The following is an 18,574-nucleotide window of genomic DNA, read 5'->3' as shown; positions in this document are numbered from 1 at the left end:
AAAAAAGCTTGAAAAAGGAGCACTTTCAAAAGAGAAGTGCACTCTACATGACCCTTTTCTCCTTTGTTCTATTTCTTCCGATATGACCTTTAGTTGAGTGAATGCTTATCACACAAGGTCTCAAAGAGAGCACTAGCAATGCAAGGGCAAAAGGAAGAAGATTACTTGAAGGCATTTGCTCCACATTCCTCACTATCATTATTCTCTTGGGGAACCAAATCTCTCCCATCAACAAAAAAATTCATGCAATTTTTAGGTACAAAGTGGCCCAACAACTAAATCCTTGTAGGGGCCATATCTTTTCCCTCTTCCCTAATTTTGAGCTCATTTCCACTTCATTGGACTTCTCACAAACCCCTCTTGCAGCAAAGATATTCAATTGGAAGAGACCTTTGGCTAGATTTGATGCTCTAGAAGTTGTGAAAACCCTAAATGAAACAAGTGATGTTCCATGGAATTTTAAAGCTGATGATGTACTCATTATTTTATTTGATTATGTTAATAGGAGCCAAATTGGCCTTTTTTTAATTGATGTGTGTTTTTATTTCAAGAAAAAGAGTGAACAGCTTTCAATGTGCACGTGGCAAGCAGGTATAGGAAGTGCAAGCTTTGATGAACAGCGTTAACTTGATGCGGTGACTTCGACAGGTGGCGGAAAACGGGAGGATTCTCGTCCGTATCGAAGCCGAAGGCACCGAACAGCGTGCCCCGCTGCCACGCATCATAAGATCACGAAGTTAGCGGAAAATGGACGGTCCTGATCTGATAAATTAGCAATATCCTGTTTAGAACCGAACGTCAGTAGATGGACTCCCGGCTCTCTTCCTATTTTAGGCATATGTCATTTTTTAATTACAGAAACGGTACACCACTGTTTTATCCGATAGATCCTGATCAGACGGTTATTATGGCCCGTGATAGATATGTGGCTGAGTTACCTCGTGGAAAGCGAGAGGGTGATAGAGTAATTTGAGTTAGCTCCATTCGGACAAACGGGTCGCTGAGGCCGCTCGCTTCTCAGATAAGACTTCCAATCTATAAATAGAGGAGCCCTCCCAACAAAATATATAGAGAGATGAGAGCTTGACACACAGCCCTCATCCCTCTCCAGTCTTCTTTGGTTTTTCCTCCCCTCCCCCCTCCCTCTCTCTCTCCCTCCGCTTCGCTCTTGTTGTCTTGTCGAGTTAGGGTTTACTTCGGCTTGCGATCGACGAGGAGGGGGAGGAAAAGGAGGATTCGACGATCGAGGATTCCAGAACGACTTCTGTTCCCGGAATGGCGTACCAGGGCAAGAAGCTAATCAACGATCCCAATGGTCTCCTCTGATCCATCCTATTTCCACCTTGGTCTCTTCGATTTATGTTGATTTCCTTTTGCTTTATGGTAACTATTGTGATCGCTGTAGTTTGATCATACTTTTGGGTCTGTAGTGGCGCCATCGTTGGTTCCTTATTTGGTCTGGATGCCCTTGGCTAAATGGTCGGTGTAGGGGTTACCCTTCTTGGATCTAAATGCTCGATCGTGTTGTATGGATATTTTTCTTTAATGTTTTATGATGCTATTGCTTGATTGTTAGCACTGTTTTACTGTTTGAATCAGTGGAAATGATCATTGTCATTGACTTGCATGCGTATCTTAAGACGAAGTGATCATTGTATGCAGAATTTTTAATCCATCTTAGGTGGTTGGGCAGCATGAGTTTTCTAAATCTTGTGATTCTTGTAGTTTGACCATAGGAGGGAGTTTGTGTGGCTCTAGCTTTGGTTCTTGATTCTATTTGGATGCCTTTAGAATAGATGTTCATCGTTGAAAGAATATTTTTTTCTTTATGCAGATGTTGTTGTTTGGAAAGTTTTGTTATTAATTTTCTTTGTTGCTCCAAGTCTTCTATTGGTTTTTAGCCACTGTTTTTATTGTTTAGTTTTGTGATTTCCATGGAAATTATTGTGGCATAATGACTTCAGTGCATATAATGAGTAAAGCTGAGCATTGTATGTTCACATTGATGCAAATCTGGGGCCTGTCGCAGAGCATGCATGTTTTAAAATGCTGATTCTCATTTATTTTTTCATGACTAGACTTGAGTGCATATATTGAGTGAAGCAGATAATCGAATGCTCACTTATATGCAAATCTTGGATTGTCGTGGAGTATGCATGTGTTGAAATGCTGATGCTCATTTGATCTTTCATGACTACTCTGCAATTTTTGTAGATATTCTGTGCTTAGGGAGTTGATCTAGATTTGCACATTTTAGGGTTGACGGATGGTAGAGGGCTGCCTGCACCCAAAAGTGATGATTCACTTGTCCCCTTTTATATAGGGACCTTGTGGTGTACAATCGCTACGATCTCTTCTTGAGTTTACATGCTCAATTATTCTGTCTGGAAAGTCCTTTTCTTTTGCTTTGGATTATTACTCTTAGTTGCTTTTTGAATTATGCAACTGCCGTAGTGTAGCTGAGCACTATATGCTGACTTAAATTCAAATCTTGAGTTGTTAGGGAGCATGCATGTGCCAGATGCTGATGATTGTTTCCATTTCTGTCACCTTATTTGTGGTTTTGTAGATATTTAGTAAGATGCACTTGTTATCTAGTGTTTAAGGCGTTGGTTTGGTTGTCCAAAGTGTGCATGTGGTGAGCCATGGAAGTGATAGTTGTGTGCTGATTGGAACACATACCTTCAGTTTAGCTGATTATTATGTGATGCCTTAACTGCAAATTTTTGGGTCATAGGGGAAAATGCATGTGCCATATGCTGTTGACTGTTTCCATTATCTTGGAACTGCTTTTGTTGTTTTTAGATATTTTGTAGGATACATTTGTTCTTTAGGGCTTAAGGAATTGATATGGTTGTGCAAAGTGCAGATGTGGTAACTGAATTCATTGAAGGACTAGTTGAGACTTATCCTGGCCTACAGTACTTGGATGGCTTTCCACAGGTGATGTTTCTTATGCAAACTTGTCCTGTTGCAATGTTGTCTGTTTTCTTAACATTATTGCCTTAATATGCAGATTAAGGTTGTTTTACGTGCTGATGTCTTGAGTGCTCCGTATGATAAGGTTGCCATCATATCTGGTACATATTCTTATTATTTGAACTCTCTTTTTCCTATGTTTTGCTTAAAATATATATTTTCTGAGAACTCGATGTGTGTCGCTGTTTAATTATATTTTGCCTAAAAGCTGTCAAAAAACGTTGGTTCAAAATTATGAGGCATTTGTAATATGTAAGTCACACAGATTAGGAAGCTTTGTATAGTCAATACTGACGATGAACAAAGATACTTCTTTATTAGGAATTTTAATTAGCATTGTGTTCCCTTGAAATGCTAAACTAATGAACACGTGGCCGCTCATTGCCTGGCACTAGGTGTAACCTGCATCAACTGCTAAAAATCTTCCTAATTAAGTGCAATTTTGGGTCAAAGAAATGGAAGTAGTTTCTTTATTTAGGTGTAGCTTAGGATACTTATGGTACTCAATTACTCATAAACTATCGCTCATGTGATTCTGAGGGTTGAGGAAGATCAAATTTTAAAGACGAGTAGCATCTTGAGCAGGAAGTTCATTTTTTGAGGAACTTACTATTTGATGTATTATTTAATCTTCTATTTCTTTTTCATAATCATGTAGTTCACCATCCTAAGATCTATAAATGAATTATGCAATCTTTGAGTTATTTTCCATAATCATGAAATTTTACCATCCTAACATTTATAAATGTTCAGTCTAACATCACACAGGATTTTTTTAAAATTCACTTTGACCATATTTTTGTACAATTTATTTTGAGGCAAATAACCATGTAATGAAATTGGATGTTCCTGATCCATTCAGGAAGATACATAATGGAGTTATATGTTCTTGTTGTACTTGAGTACTAGAATAGTTGATAAGTCATCCAAAATAATGCTAAAAATTGATGCAAAGAACTTCCCAAATGAGCTTTTAGTTGACACCAAGGAAAAAATAAACTATTTGGGCAAAATTTTCCTTTTAGACAGGTTTAACATGTAAAATCTAGGACACAAATAGGTTATTGTAAGCCTTTCCTTTTACTCTATTCCAAATCATGGAATAGTTTTTTGTCCAGAATTCTGAGGGAAGATCGCTATATTCTCATTTACTTTTGGTTGTGAGATTCTCAAAAACTTTAAAGTATCTATAAACTAGATGTGATTTTTAAAACAGTTATGATACTTGGGGCATCACAAGGATTCTGAATACCAGTTGGGACTAGCATGTACCAACCGAGTTACCAATATGTATTTAATTTTTAACTTTTTTTGCTGATACTGGATGATGCATGACAGTGTATTGCTTTTAGTATTAGTACCATAGAAGTATGACTGGTCGCCAAAAACAGTATCGACCAGAGATGGGCATCACTTTATAAGCCATCAGATAACAGAAATAATTTTCTTTTATGAAAATGAGTTTTCCAATATACTCTTTGCCAACATTTTGTTTGGTTCATAGCTCTTTATTGATAGAGATTTTTTTGCTTAAACCTTTTCTATTTGAGGTAATATATCTGTAGAGTAGTCCCCTAAAGCCATTAAATAGGAAACACATATATCATGGAAAGTTTTTATCATGGAAAGTTTTATGTATCACAATTGGTAACTGATGTCATGCCATTATGCTTGAGCATTGCTGATCCTTTATCTTTTTTGCCCCTTATCTAATTTGAGTAGTATTGGCATCCGGCATGGTTATTTAGCGTATAAATTTTAAGCTAAAGGCCTTTTTGATTGCAGGAGGTGGAAGCGGGCATGAACCTGCTCATGCTGGATTTGTTGGTCCAGGAATGTTAACAGCTGCCATCTGTGGCGATGTTTTCACCTCTCCACCTGTTGACTCTATCTTAGCTGTATGATTTCTATTATGACAATAAGTTTCTATTACAGTTTATGAAATTCAAACCAACTCAATATAACTTTATAGGGTATTAGAGCTGTAACAGGTTCCATGGGATGCCTTCTCATAGTTAAGGTACCACAACGTCTGACTTATGAATTATTGCAATTAATCATTTCATATTTTGATTCTTTGCTTTTGCTTACTGTTTGAAGAATGTTAATCAGTTGACGTAATAATGTTCTTTTGACAATTACATTCTCTTGATGTAAACAGAATTATACAGGTGATCGACTCAATTTTGGTTTAGCAGCTGAGCAAGCAAAATCAGAGGGATATAAAGTAGAGGTAAAATGCTACTGATGATATAGCAACCTTGATATAACATTAATATTGGATTTACTGGGATCTATTTGCTTTGATATTTGTAGATGGTTGTAGTTGGAGATGATTGTGCCCTTCCACCACCTCGAGGCATAGCTGGACGAAGAGGATTGGCAGGGACCATTCTTGTTCATAAGGTATTTTCTTTGGTGCCTTTTTTTGTATGATCATCCTTGAAATTACATGGTGTAAGAGTATATTTTTGGGGTACTATTATTTGATTTATCTGTTGCTTTCTGTTTAACAATGCATATATTGAGAGATCTAAAGGACTAGGATTCTTTTTTGAGTTGAGACTGGCTATATGTATTAGGATCATGATACATGGGATCAGCTGGATAAGTTGGATTGGTTAATACAGTTTGCGTTGTGGCAGGACAAAAAAGACAATCAAACAATTGAAAAGAATAGAGAGTTATAAGAAAAACTGAGAAAAATTAAGAACATGTGAAAAAAATCAATTTTGTTAAAAGATATTGTGATTGTCAACAGCAAGGTTTGACATATCAGTCCGAGCTGACGGCATGGGATGTGCCGCTCCATACTAGTGTGCCGACACAGTATGCTTGTGTGCGCTGGTGTTCCAACGAAGAAGAAAAAGAGATTGAAGAGGAAGGTCCGGTGGAGGAACATAGGAGGAAGAAGAAGAAAGAAAAGGTGCATCGATACTTGAGAAGCAACGACAGCATCAAAGAGGCAGCGCAGCGGCTTCGTACGCAAGAAGAGCCCTAATTTGCCTTTAAAAAAAAAAATTAATACTGAAATGGATTGGGGCCCACCACCTTTTGATTTTCTTTTATTTTTATTGAGACTGCCTAAAACGGGGTGGTCCACGTATCGGTCCATGCATGGACCGGTTTGTATTGCCCGTACCATACCGTTTCAGGCGGTACAACAATCCTTGTTTAACAGTACATATTATAAGTAAAAATCTTGTACCAAAGCATTAAAAAAATATTCTACCAAAGCATTATATAAAAATTATATATTGAGGGTGTCATATTGTAGGAGTGTTTATACAGAAGTTAGTCATCAGTAGAAATGAGTTTTGAGCAAGAATATTTCCTTATAATTGGAGGACTTAAGACATGAAAATGCAAATTCTAATGAGGAAATTTCTTGTAAGTCGAGAATGTACAAATCTTGTCATAGGTAGGCATTCCTTGAGAAGGTGGGGGTTTGAGTGTAGAATTAGATGTGGTCACAATTCAGATTTTCCTTGTAGGATCATTTATTCTATTTGTAAAACTTAAATTTTTTCAATGTTCTCTACTGATTATTCATGCAACACATATTAAAACGTTGTCCAGCAATATCCTACATCTTAAGGATAATAAAAGCGTCATCCAAGGCTTATCTTTCTTTTTTGCATAGACTATGAAAAACCAAGGAATCGGCAGTCACCTATTTTAGGTCACATCCTGTCTATCTAAAACCCTTAGGAACCCATCTGTAAGCCCTTTTTTTGGTGGGAAAACCCTAAAATGGCCTTCTTTCCTCTTTGACTGTTATGAACTTTTTAAAACTTTTGAATGTTTTCTGAGGCTTACAAGTTTTTTATTTTCTTTTACTATACAATATGTAGGAGAGTTGGTGTTTGTTGTCTGGTGGCAGCAGGTGCTGGGAGGGAAGGAATAAAGGAAATATGGCAATGACGGTGCAAAGTAGGGGTGCAGGAGGGAAGCTGTGAGAGTAAACAAAATAGGTGTCTGATTGCTAATGAAACACAAAGGCATGTGCTTGAGCGCATGCGAGCACACACACAGAGATGATTTTATTGGAGCCAGATAAGAGGCATCATAATAAAACATCAATATTTCCAATGGGTTTTTTGATGGATGAGGTGGAATATATGCTGAAGAAAGGGGCTGGTGCAAGGGCCACAGTCTAGCTCTCTTTCTTTTAATTTCATTGGAAGGTGTTCTGTTACAGGTGGGGCTTGTTAAATCCATGAAACAAACTTTCCTCATTTCATGTTACTGCAGAACGCTATAAAACACTGAGATTACATCTTCCAAATAGGTTTAAGTATTTTCTTGTCACACATACTCCATGTGGGTTGATTTAGGAATTTCTTCTGAATCAAGTTCTGTTATTTTTTTAATTCTTAATTTTCCTATTCTTAGGTTGCTGGGGCAGCAGCTGATGCTGGTCTATCCCTTGCTGATGTTGCTGCAGAAGCAAAACATGCATCTGAAATGGTGGGTACGATGGGAGTTGCCTTGTCAGTTTGTACACTGCCTGGTCAGGTCACATCAGATCGCCTAGGTCCAGGGTTGATGGAGCTTGGTCTTGGAATTGTAAGTGATCCTAATTCCTAAGCATAGTAGCACTCATTGTCAAGAAATTGATCGAGTACCAGAATTTGTATATTGTGAGTTTGTCCTTTCAACCTAAAATATTCTTAAATATTGACCCTCTATAGATGTCACCTGATACACTATCCCAAGTTAAGTAGGAAATCTTACTTTGTAGGTGCAGACATTCTCTTTGACAGAATAACATGACTGTTCTTTGGGCTGTGTTTTCAGCATGGAGAACCTGGTGCTGCTGTTGTCGATCTCCAACCTGTTGATGTAGTGGTATCTCATGTTCTCAAGCAGATATTGTCACCGGTAAAATTCACTATCACGATTATCATCTCTCCTTTCATTCTGTTAATCTGTTTCTTGTGGCTGATTATATTTTCACCCTGTCCCTTTTTCAAAGGCTTTTTTTATCAGTTTGGAAAAGAAGTTGTGATCTAGTACTTAAATTCAATTACTTTTTTTTATCACCAGGATGGCATTAGTTGAAAGTTTATGAATATTCTTCTGTGATCTTTGAAAATAAAATCCATCAAAAATTAAATGAATTTCTTTTATCTACTGCAAATCTAATTATGATAGTGTCTTTTTCTGTATCATAGAAGTTGGAAACTTTAGTTCACCTTTATACCATAGTACTGTGAGATTTGAACTGTTGAAAATTAGAGTTCACTAGGGTCTTTGTGATGTCAGATACAGAAGAATAAGATATAAGAAATATATTTTGTTGTATTAATTTTGAACTAACAATTCTGTCTCCTAGTTTCATGTTTGGTGTATTCCTGTATCCTGTGATCTTATTGTGTTTGACCACTATTGGAGTTTGTTAGTTGAAGGCTTGAAGCTACAAAATAAATGGAATTTTCCTCATGATTTTGACTGTGACACATTTCAATACTGAATCTTAGTATGCCCTGGCTGTCAACGTAATTTCCTTGGACTTGAAGCCTGGCTGCATCATCAATGCCTATTTTTATGATTGACAATATAGGAACAAGCAATTTAGGAATGACTATCTTGTGGGGCTGTAGAGGTTATTTCAAATTTTCAATCATATAAAAAAGAGGAATTTATTGAGTATTGAGGTATAAAATAATTCAGTATCAAATACCATATGCAAGTTGGCTGATTTCTTCTTATTAAGTTATAAGTCTTCATATAGTTTTGAATACTGTGCCATAATAACCTCTCCAACTGAACCAGATTGGTATACCAATTTACCAACTTTACTGATGTATCAACATTTTCCAAAATGTCTTTTCTATTGGTGTATCAAAGTGTACTGTTCCATTAGAGTTTGTGTATTGGCACCATAGAAGTTCTTGTGTGGGTATCATAACACTATCACCAATATTTGAAAACTGTTTTTCTTTACATGAATAGTTCAGTTATAGGTCTTCGCATAGTTTTGAATACTGTGCATAATGACCTTTCCAACTGAACCAGATTGGTGTACCAATATAACAACTTTACTGATATATCAACATTGTCCAAAGTGTTTCTTGTTGGTGTATCAAAGTGTACCTTACTGTCACAGTCTGTGTAGTGCCACCATAAAAGTTCTTGTATGTTGGTTGTGACATGAATAGTCCTTCATATCTGGTCTATTATTATAATTTTGAAGTGTTATGCTTGTTTGTAATTCATATACATACGAACTGTGGTGAAAAATGTCATGTTCGTGTTTCTTGATATTAAAAACTCTTACCTTTTAGAGATTTGTAACTATTTTAATTACTTGCAGGAAACAAAATATGTTCCAATAACCAGGGGTAGCAGAGTGGTTCTTATGATTAACGGGTAAAAGTTCTAGTATTCTCGTTTTTGCAGATCTTGTCAGAGTATAATTATGTATGCAGCTGTGAAGGTTCAGTAGTCTGACATGCATATTTGACCAATATGAAGTTTTGCATAATTTAAGCAGTTCTAATACCAAATCTGATGTAAGACAAATACACAGAGAGTAGAGAAAGTAAAATTTTTCTAGGATTCAATATTTGTATTATGGAAAAATAGAAGATTTTATATAAGATAAAACAAAAATAAAAACTAGTAGACTTTACTCACTGGATCTGATACTAACTTCCAGAATGAAGGTCTCATTTACATCTGCATGGAGAATAGAAGAATTCAGATAAGATGAAAGTAAACAAAATAAAAACCAGTAGATGCACTCTCTAGCTCAAGCATTAATTCCCAAAATGAAGGTCTCACGCACATCCGCATGTGCCATGTGGAATCACACGTATTGTTGGAAAAAAAAAATCATTTACTCATTCATCAATTGATTGTTATTTCAGTCGTTTTACCTCATTTTATTGGCATCCAAGTACAAGGAAAAAGGAGAACTTACAAAAAAAAGAAATAATATAATAAAAAAATTACATTTTATAAATTAAAATAAACTAATCATTTCATCTTTCCTTCTTCGGGGAAGATATATTTCTAAATTTATTTTGACAAATGATTCTTTTTTAATAATAAATCTGATTGATAAATTCTACCTTTGTGGATTGATGAAACTTTCTTGTGGAGACCTGATTGTTCTTTTATTCTATATTTTTATCGGTTATCTTTTTTTTCCTTTTGTGTAATCCAGGAAAATAAAGTAGAATTTTGGAAATGTCTTCTAACTAATGACATTTGCAAAGGAAATCCTAAACTGATCAATTTTATTCAAACATAAACTATATTAAAATAATTTTGCATCATTTGCATCCACTGCTTGAGAACTCGTCCCAATTTTAGATTAGTGAAATTTAGATTGGCTTTAATAATAGAATGTCTTGATTAAAATAGAACTTTAATACCAAATCTGATTTAACAAATAGCTTTGAGACCAAATCTGATACAGGACAAATGCATGGGAGCAAATAAACATATTTCTTTTAAAGTTTCCATAGTTGTATATTGGAGAACAAAAGATGTTAGATAAGATATAAGCCAAAATAAAAAGACTACCAGACTCATTTTGGTTCAGGATTAAGTCTCACGCCTATACATATCTCAAAAATCACACCTTCACATGTCTTTCTCGCATGTGAATTATTAAATCGTATCATCTAAAAGTAATATCACCTCACACCACTCATATATAGTGTAGAAAAGTATTATTGTTCATTCATTCGTTCATATTTTGATTGCTCTCACATTACAATTGTTTTCCCCTTCTATGGACCTTGAAGTACAAGAAGAAACAGAAAAACCTACAAGAAATAATGGAGAATGCAATAAAGGAAATTGCATCCATAATGCAAAAATATTGTCACTCACTTTATTTTTCCTTACTTGAGGAAGTTGTATTCCGAATTTGTTTTGGAAAATAATCTTTCTTTTTGATAATATATGTGACTAATAAGCTTCTATTATTGTAGAATGATTAAACTTTCTTGTAGAGACGGAACCTAGATCAAGATTAGTTTTTTATTTCTCCATCTTTTTTCCTAATTGGGTTTCTTTTTCTTCTGGAGAAATTTAGGAAACTAAGAAACATATGAGATGTTGCCATATGTCAAGTTTTGATGTTTGCAAAAGAGTCATAAACTAATAAAAGTTATTCAAACAAAAAATTAAGGTTCGTTGTATCATGGCATACCGCTCGATATGGGTAGTATGTATTGATCTAACAAGGGACCGGTACAGGCAGTACATTGGTATCCCCCTATGTGTCATGTGTCGGTATGCTCGGTACAGCTTGGTACAAACCATGCTAACAGCTGATCAGTACATTGGTACGGACCGGTAAGGTGAATGATGCAAAAAATATTAAAATACTTCTACATCACAATACAATTACAGTGCACATCCATAAAGAGTAAGATAGAGGAATTTGTGAAAATTGTGATTTGGAAAATCTTCCAAGAGCATTGCTTAGGAACTGCAAACCATGAGTAAGGGTAGGAAGAGGCAAATGCCATTATAGGAACTTTATGTCTAGTTAAGATAATGAAAGATTTGGATCCCTATACACATGTAATGAAGGATTTGTCTCATTATACACAAAAGTAAAAAGTTTGGGAAGGGTTGGCAGAGGCAAGTGCTAATTGGGTTTTCACCTAGTGGATTTTTGCCGTATATTTCTTAAAGTGGTTTGGTTTTGTAATTTTCTAGGTGGAACTGTTTCCTTTATTTTAAAAGAGAAAAAAAAAGGGGGGCTATCCTGTGATGGTAATTCATGAAAATAGCAAGCAAAGTATGTTTGAGAAACTATTAAAAATTACTATTGTATATGAAGAGCTAGTTACTAATAAGCAAGGTATGCAATACGGTATCGTACCGGTGTTTCGAGATTGGCTTGGTACGGTATCGGTGTACCGAGTGGTACACTAGGGCGTACCAAGCAGTACACCCTGGTGTACCGAACAATTTTATATATTTTCTTTCATACCGTAGCACTGTAGCACTGCTACAGTATATTACTGTACCAATACGGTATCACTGTAGCGGTACCGGGCGGTCCACGTACCGGTATGCCGTCGGACCGGTATGTACCGCCCATACCGGGTGGTACCATTCGGTACTGCATACCATACTAATAAGGCAGTGGTATTTTATTATCAGATTGCATCCATCCTTATTCCACTATTGTTAATTCATGACTTTTCTGTTATATAAATAAGCATTAAGATCACCGAACTTTGAGAACAAAATTATCTTTAAATATTTTCAACTAAAAGATAAACCATCTAGCTGCACTGTTTAACTAATTTTTCATATTTTTTTTACAATTGTCGAAAAAACTCTTTTTCTGTTTGTCAGATGAGGTTCTGAACCTCAACCTAAGGTAGGTGACTTAGGTGCATCATCACCAATTAGTGTTTTAGTTATGTAGTAAAAAAGTTTAGCGCTGGTAAACTAATACAGATCCTTCTAATTTTGGAATTTTGCGGAAAATTTGCAATAATTTATTTTTTCTAGTTTGGTATAAAAATTAACCCCTTTATACTCATGCTGGAAGGATACAAAAAAATTAATTTGTAACTTTCTGTAGTAGTCTTGAATATGTTAGTCATGTTTTGTGACAACGATTAAAGAAAGTACATTTGAATTTGTTATTTTAGTCATTATTGTTGCACAGTGTTAGGAAAATGATAGATACAGTGCTAAGGTTAAACCAATCTGTATAATCACAGACTTGGTGCCATCCCCATGATGGAGCTGATGATTGCAGCCGGAAAGGCAGTTCCACAACTACAAGTAGAACATGGACTTGCTGTTGATCGTGTTTATACTGGATCCTTTATGACTTCACTTGATATGGCAGGTTAGCTTATTTAAGTGGTTACCATGTTCACCTTGTTTTAGTACTAATTAATAAGATTGCTTCCTACAGGATTTTCCATTTCCATAATGAAGGCAGATCCAGCAATACTGCAACGTCTAGATGCTACAACTTCAGCTCCTTCCTGGCCTGTTGGTGTTGAAGGTAGTAAGTGTTTGTATTACAGGATCATTCCCATCACTTTGCTCACATCCTAGGAATAAGCAAATTGATTTAGTTTTTTATCAAATCTGTTAGCTAAATGGTTCCCATAATTTTAGCAAACTTTCATTTAGAATATGCTATGTGCATGTCCCTCAAGTGTGTGCCATGACCAAGACTAATTGCATCCTGGGGTTCCAATTTTATTGCAAATGAGGAGGCTATATAATTATGTAGACTAATTTTGCAACCTGATGGTTATTATATAAGACTAAAGACTGATGAGCAGATTGTGTAATGACTTAAACTCAGTACACATTTGTTAGGTTTTTATTATGATGTTTCCAGGAAAATCTTCTAATCATTGACTAGCCAACCATAAAAATACATTTGAGCACATACTTTTTCCGGTACATGGTGATTGGGTGACTAAGTAGTGAATATACACTAGGTGAGTCCATGCCTTTGATGCTATAAACTTTATACATATAAGGTCAAAGAGGCATACAATTTCAAGTTTCCTGTTCTTGAAATGTTTTATAAAATCGAGTAAACTCTTATTGTTAACACAAATGGAGGAACTGAAAGAATTGCACCTACCATGTCACATGGGTGCATAAATAACCTTGTAGTCATTCCTTTTTTTTTTTTTTACAGCAGGAAACATTTTCTTCACTTTATTTCTGCATATTTCATAGTGATCTAACAAAGTAATGAATGCTGGTTGTAATCCAAGAAAATTTCTTGGTTAACATATTTTTCCTTGTTTGTTTTTTTTGTGTTTGTTTGTTTTTGTTGGTGTGAGGTTGTTTTTAACGGTACCTTGCTCTGGTGCCACTAAAATAAGGGCTTGCTAATTACTTCTTGCATATTTTATTTCCAAACTTTTGCACTAAGTAGGTGTTTTAAACCTGTAGGAGATCGCCCACCTACTAAAATCCCTATTCCAGTGCCAGCATCTTGTTCAAGAAAGACTAATGAGGTAGAACTCTATTCTAGTTTATCTTTTCACATCGCTGTAAAAGATGTGCTGTAAAAAATGTTATTATAAGTTTCATTTCTGTTTCCAGTGATGTTTTAGTCAATTTTGAAATGTACTAATTTTTTCTACTCTCTAATTTGCTGCTAATTTAATCAATAGTTGAATCCCAGTGACATTAAATGCAGCTAAGAATTTAATGGTAGATCCTGGGGGTGTATATTGATCTTGGAGGAGGGAAGTGAGCAATTTTGGAGGAGGGAAATGGAGTATTAACATCAGCCAGTGCTACTAGAATATGTATTATATGCTGGACCAAGTACTTTCTTTGCTGGATGTTTATTGCTTGAGGTCGGCCCTCAGTGGCTGTGCCATTGAGCAAACCACAGAATTGCACCATTCAGGAGACCAACCATCACCTCTTGTTCAGCAGTACTAAAATCATTGTAGTGGACCAAATATAACACATAGGAAACCTTCTTTTTCACTTGATATAGTCACACAACATAAGTGATCCAAAGAAATATGTATTCTTAAATAGGTTGAAGAAATTGGAAAATCAGCTATTTGCATCTGGTCCTACTTGTTATAGAAGTAGGAAATAATGCATAGAAGAGGCTTTTTCAATGTTCCTGCTGATATTTATTCCTTGGTCAACTACACTTTTTTCTAGCGGACATTTAATGAACCACAAGAATTAAATGAGCAAGGCTGCATGATGGAGGTTGCTATTGAGGCAGCTGCAAATGAGATTATTAATCTAAGGGAAAAATTAAACGAGTGGGACAGTAAAGTCGGTGATGGTGACTGTGGAAGCACTGTGAGTTCACTTACACCATATTCCTTATTTTCATATTAATGAAAATGCAATTCATTGTTTTAAGATTTCTACTTGCTGGCTCTGTTCAGATGCATAGAGGTGCAACAGCTGTTCTTGAAGACATGAAGAGATGGTATGGGCACTTTTTACTTTTTAGTTAGTTATTCATTTCATGCTAGTTGTCGACCTTTCTATACGACATCTATGAATCTTTTAGGGAGATCTGGCAAGCACCAAAGGCTGATCACATTAACTGCAAATGACTATGTGGTGTCACTTGCTGTATATACTAACTGCAAATGACCATGTGGTGTCACTTGCTGTATCTCTTGTTTGTCAACATTTTGCTCGAATTACTTATGATTATTGATCAACTTATGCTTGAATTACTTATGCTACATCATAAATTATAGGTCAATCTCAGGGTTCTATGTATCATTTTTGGAGGAATAAATCAAGTCCAAGATCTTTACACTTGATCTGCTGGGTAATCATTTAATTGATTAAACCAATTAGTAAAAAAAATACAAGTTTATTATACACTGTAACTGATCTGCTAAATGTTTGGCTTTTAAATATCGTGGCTTACCAATTATTAAGCCCCTATACTTAGCTTCTGGATGTCCAAGCCACAGTAGTGACCTGGTCATGTCAAGTAAAAACCTCTTTGCTGTAAGTTCAAAACTGGGTACATTGGTCCTACCAAATCCCACATTGGCAGGAATCTCATACAACAGGCTGTCCTTTTACTTGACATTGGGTCCAGCGGTTTAGCCTTTTGTCTAAGGCATGGACTCCCGACTTTTCGAACCGTTTGAGTTTTGTAGGCACACTGTGAATAAGCAGGTAAGGTAATGTTTGGTTAATTGTTATCGGAAACTTACATTTGCATGTTGTGTTAACCTGAGCTGCAAAAGTTTTTGGAATTATTTGTGATGATTGATTCTCGACGGGCAACTTCATAGTTCATATGATGCAAATGTCCTAGAAGAGTGACTTGTTCCAGTCGTCCTTTCTGGATTCCCTCATTTGCTTCCTAATTATAGTTTTTCTGCTTCACAGTTATCCTCTAAATGATGCTGCAGAAACAGTAAATGAGATCGGAGCCTCATTGAGAAGGGTTATGGGTGGAACTAGTGGGATCTTGTACTGTATCATCACTCTGATTATTCTTTCTATAGCCTTATTGATGTTTTGTTTTACATCTGTTTTTTGTTCCATCTGCTAGTGTGTGTATCAGTTTTTGAAAAATGTATTTGCTGTATGCTAAACAGGTATGATATATTCTGCAAGGCTGCATATGCAAGCTTGAAAGGCAACCAAGTTATCACACCAAGCCAATGTAAGAAATTTTATCTTGTCGTTTATTGTGGATCACAGAACATTTTTCTCAGATAATAATGGTCATGCGAAATACATTGATCCAGGGGCAACTGCTCTAGAAGCTTCTGTTGCAGCTGTCAGTAAATATGGTGGTGCACTTGCTGGGTATCGGACTATGTTGGATGCGCTTATTCCAGCATCTAAAGTTCTAAGAGAGGCAAGCAAAGGCATACTTTTGAGATCTATGTTCCTGTACGTATATACATTAGTTCATCTTAATTATTTGCACCGAGCAGATTTTGGATACTGGCGATGATGCTTTAAAAGCTTTTCTACTGTCCTCTGAAGCAGCACTAACTGGGGCAGAATCTACCAAAAATATGCATGCTCAGGTGATACCTTTTCCATCATACCATTCAAGAGCTTATATGGTCTGTAAACCAGCAGTTGTGAATGTTATAAACTATAAGGCATCTACAATTTAGGTGTAATGACCAACTAATGTTGTATGTGCAGGCATTTTTTTGATGCTTTATGTAAAAAAAATATTATGATCTGACCTTTCATGCATTTCAGTTTTGATTCAAAAGCTAAAAGCTAGTACTTCTCTGACACTGAACATATGCTTGCATTAGTGTTGAAAGCAACTTAATAAAGCAGTTCACTGTAGTTGAAACTTTACCTGCCTTGATTTAGCTTCCACATGTAGGCCATGAGCTTCTTGTAACGTGTGTATGCTTCTTTATGTATTCATATGTGTGCTGCTGACCTACATGACGAGATGTCCAAACATGCAGGCTGGCCGATCTACTTACATTGCTGCTGACCTACTGTCTTCGGTTCCTGACCCTGGAGCAATGGCTGCAGCAGCATGGTATCGAGCTGCTGCTCTTGCTGTCGAGAATAAGCTACGACCTTCCGAGACCGAACAACTATAAAGTTGAACATATGAATGATAATATCATACCTAACAGCGGGAATTATTCACATTTTGTTCCCTTAGCTCATTTGTTTTCCGCTTGTGCATGCATGAGCTGAGAAAGCTGAGTCCTGTCTTATTCATCCCTTGGTCACAACAATGCACTAAGTCCTCTCTTATTCATCTCTTGGTCACAACAATGCACTGTAAAAATCCTAACAATAAAGATTTGATGCTTAAGGGAATTTTTTAGGGCCTTTATTTTTCTTTTTCTTTTTCTGCATTAACAGTTGCCTTTTCATTCTAAATTGCTGTGTTCTTTTATTTGTTATTTCTTCTTTTCGTGTTAAAGTTCTTGTTGATTTACACGTTTAGCTTGCGGATCAGCATAAATATTGTATTCGGAGTTGGTTTAAATAATTGCAAGGTAGATCAAACAGTAGGCGCTGATCCATTTGGACCATAGGTATTGTGAGGTTTTCTGTTTCTTTGAACAGGTTCTGTGAAGAGAAAAATGAGTTGCAGCTTTCATCTGTCTACAGCGGTGATCTCATAGGAGAATAATCTAATATTAACCTTTGTGATTGTCATCTTTTATCCAAAGGAAATTATGAATTAGTTGATTAACGTTATTAAGAACATAATGTAAAAGGACGCATCAATCAACGAATCCATTAAGGTTATCCATTTAGCTTGAGACGATAAAATCCCTTGCAAGTGCCAAGATTATTTTAAATGTTCTCGAGGATAATCATGCTTGGCAGCCAACAATCATCTACTATAATTAATGGATCCAAATATCTGAAAGCGAAAAGTTATTCGCATTTAATGTTTTGGGTTTTATGTTTTAAAAATTGTATTGATATTCCTATAGTTACGAAAGTGAAACATCTGTCTATTTATTCTAACGATGTCAATTTTATCGATAAAAATATGAAAATAAAAAGTAAAAAAATAATTTTAATCTGGTTGATAATTGTCTGGCGGACAACATTGGTAGTGGTGGACGGATACACTATTGATATCAACGTCAACGTCGACGTAATTGTCTGGTAGCCTCCGACGATGATAAGATTTGCTCTCACTACGACACCACCCGCCTCTAGGAGGAGTGCACCGTTGATCTCATTGTCACCCAGCCCGTGCTGCTCTACATCAACGTTGAAGCAATTGTGTAAGCATCAATGCAGATGGTGGTGGTCGCCTAGTTGTTGACCCCTTGGGTGGATCTCAACCTCAACCTCTCCCCCTTTGCATCTACGTCTACATCGATGCAGATGCAGAGCGGTATTGCTTAACATCAATGTCGACGTAGATGCAGAGCGGTAAAAGGGTCGCTCGGTGAGAGGTAATATCAGAATTTATATGACAGCGAGGGGATCGATAAGAGCTCTAGCGACCCTAGCTTCGAGTCGAGGCTGGGATCCACCTGACGGGTCAGTAACGCCACCCACCTTTATAAGGAAGCGCACTGTCGACCTTATCACCACTCGCCCTACATCACTCTATATTTGTGACGAATGGGCCGCTCGACATCTTCATCAATGTCGATGTAGA

At 36.2% G+C, this 18,574-nt stretch overlaps 1 protein-coding gene across 1 annotated transcript; it reads left to right on the top strand.

Annotated features, from left to right (window-relative positions):
- The first annotated feature begins 1,082 nt into the window (after positions 1-1,082).
- Positions 1,083-17,284, top strand: LOC135598383 (putative 3,4-dihydroxy-2-butanone kinase). The gene is made up of 20 exons (XM_065092087.1): positions 1,083-1,315; positions 2,870-2,943; positions 3,017-3,080; positions 4,765-4,877; positions 4,952-4,999; positions 5,141-5,212; positions 5,296-5,385; positions 7,375-7,548; positions 7,780-7,863; positions 9,299-9,354; positions 12,687-12,817; positions 12,887-12,979; positions 13,894-13,958; positions 14,629-14,775; positions 14,865-14,908; positions 15,838-15,921; positions 16,050-16,117; positions 16,203-16,315; positions 16,395-16,490; positions 16,896-17,284. The coding sequence occupies exons 1-20, from the start codon at positions 1,276-1,278 to the stop codon at positions 17,034-17,036; spliced, it is 1,797 nt and encodes a 598-aa protein (XP_064948159.1). The 5' UTR covers positions 1,083-1,275; the 3' UTR covers positions 17,037-17,284.
- Positions 17,285-18,574: the final 1,290 nt, after the last annotated feature.

This window comes from Musa acuminata, chromosome BXJ2-1 (assembly GCF_036884655.1).
Source record: "Musa acuminata AAA Group cultivar baxijiao chromosome BXJ2-1, Cavendish_Baxijiao_AAA, whole genome shotgun sequence".
Lineage (NCBI taxonomy): Eukaryota > Viridiplantae > Streptophyta > Magnoliopsida > Zingiberales > Musaceae > Musa > Musa acuminata.
Note: the sequence above shows the minus strand (reverse complement) of the source record. Positions and strands in the feature narration are given on the sequence as shown.